This window comes from Lactuca saligna, chromosome 6, assembly GCF_052625555.1.
Source record: "Lactuca saligna cultivar CGN05327 chromosome 6, ASM5262555v1, whole genome shotgun sequence".
Lineage (NCBI taxonomy): Eukaryota > Viridiplantae > Streptophyta > Magnoliopsida > Asterales > Asteraceae > Lactuca > Lactuca saligna.
Genome location: NC_136422.1, coordinates 106286074 through 106291840, shown reverse-complemented (window position 1 = coordinate 106291840; position 5767 = coordinate 106286074). Strand labels below are relative to the sequence as shown.

At 31.9% G+C, this 5767-nt stretch overlaps 1 protein-coding gene across 1 annotated transcript; it reads left to right on the top strand.

Annotated features, from left to right (window-relative positions):
• The first annotated feature begins 2734 nt into the window (after window positions 1-2734).
• On the top strand, window positions 2735-5276 carry LOC145002027 (FRIGIDA-like protein 4a). Its single transcript, XM_078961337.1, has 3 exons — window positions 2735-3770; window positions 4227-4381; window positions 4771-5276. Exons 1-3 carry the CDS (start codon window positions 2909-2911, stop codon window positions 5140-5142), a joined length of 1389 nt encoding a protein of 462 aa, XP_078817463.1. The 5' UTR covers window positions 2735-2908; the 3' UTR covers window positions 5143-5276.
• Window positions 5277-5767: the final 491 nt, after the last annotated feature.

Here is a 5767-nt window from a genome sequence, read left to right as displayed (position 1 = left end):
TCAAAAATGTTGTGCAATAATATTAAAGTTGCAAAATTTGGGAAAATATGGTGACAAAATTCAAAATGAGGTTTTTTTTTTAATGTCAAAATGTAAAAGTTTTTAGTACAAGGATGAAAAGTGTCAAATTCATAAAAGATTTGTGGCAAAAACATCAAAAATGTAAAACTTTTGACTATAAGGACTAAAAGTGTCAAACTCACTAAAGCTTTATGGCAAAAACCAAAAGGTAGAAAAATTTAATGAAAACGCAAAAATATAAAAGTTTTGGATTTAAGGGTAAAAAGTGTTAAATACACCAAAGATTTGTGGTAAAAACCTAAAGACCAAAAAGATACTATCAAAATCTAGATATTAACACAAAATACCCAAATATAATTGAGGGATCATTTTTGCCAAAATATCCGTTAGTTTACTATTGCTAAGAATCATTTCCATAATATCTTTATACTAATAAAGGAATAGTTATTTTGTCACGTGTCACTATATTAAACCTCTTAATTAATATGATGTCACTTGTCAATCTATTAGTTCTCCATTTTAAATTTATTATATCTCTTAACTTAACTCTTAATTAATGTGATGTTATTTGTTAATGTATTTATTCTCCATTTTAAATTTTAAATTTTATATTATTGTTTTCATTAATTCAAAAATAAAAAATGTCTAATATAAATTAAAAATTAATTTTATATATTTATTTGAATCAACGATTATAATTTCACATAATTAATAAAAATATATCGTAATTAATAATTTATTTAAAATAATTAATTAATAATTTTGAGGTTTTACTATAAAAGTTTAAATAGTTTTATAACCGTGGTTTCCACGGATTATAAACTAATATATAATAATAATAATAATAATAATAATAATAATAATAATAATAATAATAATAATAATAATAATAATAATTGATTCCTGTTTTTAGATCTGATGAAGAACATGCGATTTTCAAGCTTCAATCTTTTCAGTGTGTTCTTGAACAATGGTGCTAGATTAGAGTTTCTGATGGTGTTCGTGTTCAACTTTGAGTTATTGATAGATTTGAAATTAAAATCGAAATATGAGTTCTTGGTTACTAGATCTGTTATGGTGTGCTGGAAAAGTGAACACCCTACAAAATTGAACATCTACAAAAACTTCATATCTTGCTTTAACTTCAAGATCAAACACCATACACTCAAAAATCAATTTTAAAGAGAAACCGTGTTGTGTGTTCTTGAGCTTGAACAAAAATGACTACAGAATACCCAGATAGAATCATTAACTTCTTCACCGAATTAGAAACATAGCTTCTTCACCGAATTAGAAACACATAAAACTCTACTCACTACCATCATAGAGACCCACAACAAACTAATCAATAATTTCATTTCCAATGAACTTGTTTTCTGATCTTGTTGTTCTTTATGTGTGTTGAAGGTGTTGAAGACTTTCTGGAGGAAAAACCTTAAATCTAAGTGTTTTGTGTTTGTGTATGTTTTTTTTTTTTTTTTTTTTTTTTTTTTTTTTTTTTTTTTTGGTGTTTTGGCTGAAGACTCGCCGTAGAAAATGATCGGAGTTTCGTTAGAGCTGCCACGTATGTCGGAAACAAACCAAACCTTCGATAGCAAGTTACAATGATGTTTTTTGAACAGTTCGTCAAGTTTAATGACAAAAAAAATGCTAATATATATTCTTATTATAATAAATAAATATGTTTAATCTCCTATTGACAAGTGACATTATATTAGAAATCTTCATTAAAATTATATATCCCTTATCATGCTACTTATCAACATATTAATTATCCATTTCAAATTTCAAAATTTAAATTTTCCACGGTAATTACATTAAATTTTAAATTTCAAATTTGAAATTTTTTCACTTTAATTTAATTAAATTAATAACATTAGATTAAAAAATAAAATAAAATTAATACACATTGATATAACTTCACGTATTTATTTAAATCAACCATTATAACTTTATATAACTAATAAAATATAGGTTAAGTAATAATTAATTAATAACTTTGATTTTTAATATAAAAATTTAATTGATTTTATAACCGTGGTTCTCACTGGTTATATTAAAACCTAATCAAGCTTGAACACAAAAAACTAGGTAACATATTTTTTGATTTATATATATACCTAACAACCTTATATAAGCTTAGGTACCTCACTCAATAATACTACATCGGTTTGTATCATATTTACATTGTAATTGCCTAAGGTTCTTAAACTTAAATCCAATAACTTGATTAGTTCCAAAATCCCTGGACTTTCACCAATATCTTTTTTTTTACATCACGTCTTTCTATCGAATACCACCTGATGAGTTTCATATTCTACCGCTAAAAATGAAAGGATGTAGGAGAAATATAATGATGAATTTCCAATTTTTTTAAAAGTAAATCAAGTTTAGGGATAAGTTTAAGAATCTTGGATGATTGCAATTAAAATTTAATACAAAATGACGTATTTTGATGAGATTGTGTATCTATAAGCTTATAGTTGTTAGGTATATTCACTATATATATATATATATATATATATATATATATATATATATATATATATATATATATATATATATATATATATATATATATATATATATATATATATATATATATCAAAAAATATGTTACCTATTTTTTTGTGTTCAAGCCATTAGGTTTTAACATGACTAGACTTTTAGTTGATGTTTATACGTTTAAAAACAAGTTAACGAGTTTTCAAACAAATTAATATAGATGATTTTGAGGCAGCTACGTCCTCTCCATAAGCAAAATGCTTCATCTTGAAGAATTGTGTACACGCACCCTTCTTACGGAAAAAGATGTCTTCAGTGTTCGGAGCCCTTCGATAAAATCTTCATTTTAGGGGTCTTCTTTGAGCAAATTCATCGAACAGAAATGACTACAGAATACCCAGATAGAATCAAGAACTTCTTCACCGAATTAGAAACACGTAGAACCCTACTCACTACCATCACAGAGACCCACAACAAACTAATCAATAATTTCATTTCTTTAGACGAAACCCTCACCAAAAAATCACAAATTCTAGATGCCCGGATTGAGAAATACAAGAAACAAACCGACAAAACCCTTGCAGCTCTCACATTCCGCGACAATGGCATCCCTGAAAAAGAAGTTGCTTTGGCGGCCCGTGTAGAACAGCTAAAAGAATCCGCCATTAGGGACATTGAAACGGGGAATAATTCGGATCCGGAGGAGAAACCGATGTTGGATTCTTTGAGAATGCGATTCAGGAGAATGGATTCCAAGGGTTTGATTAAGTATTTGTTGGCAAAGAGGAAGGAGTCAGTTCAAGTGAGGGCGGATATAAACACGGCAACGGAGGAGGCCGTAGACTTACCGGAGCTTGTATTGGAGGCGGTTGAAGATTTCGTTGAGTTGAAAGTGTGTGGGACGAAGGTCGTAGGGATGGCAGATCGGCGGTGGGCATGTGGGATTTTGATACAGGCGGGATTGCCATTGCTTCCTTATGGCGAGTCGTTGGCAATTGGTAGGAGTATGAAGGATCGAGCAATTAGGGTTTTGGAGATTTGGAAGGGGATTTTGGGTGGTGGTGAAGGTAGTGGTGGGGTGGGTTCAGGTGAAGCTACAATGTTCTTGCAAATGGTGATTGGATTTGGATTAAAACATAAGTTTGATGATGAATATTTGAGGCAGTTGGTGGTGGAGTTTGCAGGTAGGAGGGAAATGGCAAAGCTTGCAGTGGCTTTAGGTTATGGAGATGATGAAATGAGAGGTTAGTAATTATTACTCTTACTAAAACCTGCTGTTATATAATTACAATTTATTGCTTTAATGATTATCTTTTAAGTTCAAATTAATGTTTAACCTTAAAATAGATGAAACATAATATCAAATGAAGATGATGGTGTCTTTTCAAAATGCCATGAGAATGCAAAAAAAAATATTCATCAAAGACTAAGTTGCTGTTTCTTTTTTAACTTTATGCAAGTAGGATGCTATAATACGCAAAGAAATGAGAGTACATCGACATATCTTGCATTTATCCTTATAAGCAAATGAAACTTAAGAAATGAAAGTCATTACACAACCAAAAGGTGGGACAAAACGGGACATAGGGTCCCTCTTGATTTATCATATGGGAAAAAGACATAAATGCCCTCCTTTATTAGTAATTTGTGAATAGAGGTGAGCTTATGATTCACACTTGTTTATATTGTTGGGTTGGCAGAAATAATTGAAGAGTTGGTGAAGGCGGAAAGGGATATTGAGGCTGTTTATTTTTCTTTTGAGTCTGGATTGACCGAGGAATTTCCTCCTATTCCACTGCTAAAATCTGGCATTAAAAATTATCAGAAAAACACTTCAAAGGAAGTCCCTTCATGGGTATGTTGATCCTTAAAAATCCTTATTTTATAGCCCTAAAGCTCATGGACACAACATGGTGGTCTGTGCATTGGACTGAGACTGAGACTGAGACTGAGACTGAGACTGAGATTGGTGTTCTTCTCACCTAAAAAAGGTGGGATGGAATATCACTCTCGATTTATGTGTGCGCAAAAGACATAAATGCTCTCATAAAATAACTATATATAGTTGTGTTATCTTTTTTTCCTTAATGAAGAAAGAATGAGATAAATGAGGCTTTCCCCGATATGTCCCAACTTTTGTTTTACAAATTTTCTCAAATTTACTTTTCCTTTCAATTTGCTTAGTGTGACTTTATTTTCTCAAATACTTTTTAAACATCATTGATAGATTCTTGTGTTGATCAGGATGATATCCTCAACGAAATGAGTGTTGTCCTAAAAATCATAAAATGCATCGAAGACCACAAACTTGAATCTCAATTTAGCCGCGACGACTTGCAGAACCGCTACAATGAGTTGGAGAAGATGAAAGCCGCTAGCAAGAAGGCGGCACCACCTCCAGCTTCCACAAGTAAGCCTGTGGACAAGCGGCACCGGAGTGGTGGTGGCTCCTTCCGACCGCCTAAGTCCGCAAGGTGGGCAATGTCTTCCCACCGTAAAGGCCGCCGCCCACCACCAGGCCGGCAGCCGTCTGCCGCCCCGGTTCAGGATGGGTATGGTGGTTATGATAATAGTGCGGGAGTTGCACCTGTGGGGCCTACAGATCAAGCCTCGTAGCAAGTCTAGTTTGCAAGTAGAGATGATTCGAATATAGGGCATGATTTTTTTTTCCTTCATTAAGTGATGTATAATCCTAACACAAGCAAGGGTGCTATAATTGAAATTCATATTAAAGTAGAGGCATTTGAATATATATTGCAAAAATATGACGAATGTGAAAGGACATTGATATTATATGCACAAGACTATAATGTAAATAAAGATTTTTGGGAAATTATCTAAGAATGTATGAAAGAAGAAGGGTTATTTTGTAAATTGTGGGAATATTACCTTAGAGCAGAGTATTTCTGTTTTATTAATTTCTTCTCCATAGACAAACTTAAGCTAGGTTTCCAGACCGGTGCGTTTTTAACCGAGATTTCGAGACCAATAAGATGTGTTAATGAATTTGTTGGGATGATTTTGGATCATATACAATGACAAAGGAAAGACAAAAAGATTGTGGTCTAGCTCGCGATGGATCATGTTGGACAGTTGGGTTCCGGTTCAAGTTCAGAGTGATATAAACCTGTTGAATATTTTCCAAACAAGCCTAATATGAGTAGATAAAAGTGTTAGTTTTTAACCAGCCTAATATGTGTAAATAAATGTGTTAGTTTTTAACACAACGTGAAATGTTGGG

What these genes read in the sequence shown, in the direction of transcription:
- LOC145002027 (XM_078961337.1), top strand. Translation starts at nt 2,909, where the DNA reads ATGACTACAGAATACCCAGATAGAATCAAGAACTTCTTCACCGAATTA. An exon ending in TGGAGATGATGAAATGAGAG is followed by an intron (nt 3,771 to 4,226) that starts GTTAGTAATTAT and finishes TTGGGTTGGCAG; the next exon opens with AAATAATTGAAGAGTTGGTG. An exon ending in CAAAGGAAGTCCCTTCATGG is followed by an intron (nt 4,382 to 4,770) that starts GTATGTTGATCC and finishes TGTGTTGATCAG; the next exon opens with GATGATATCCTCAACGAAAT.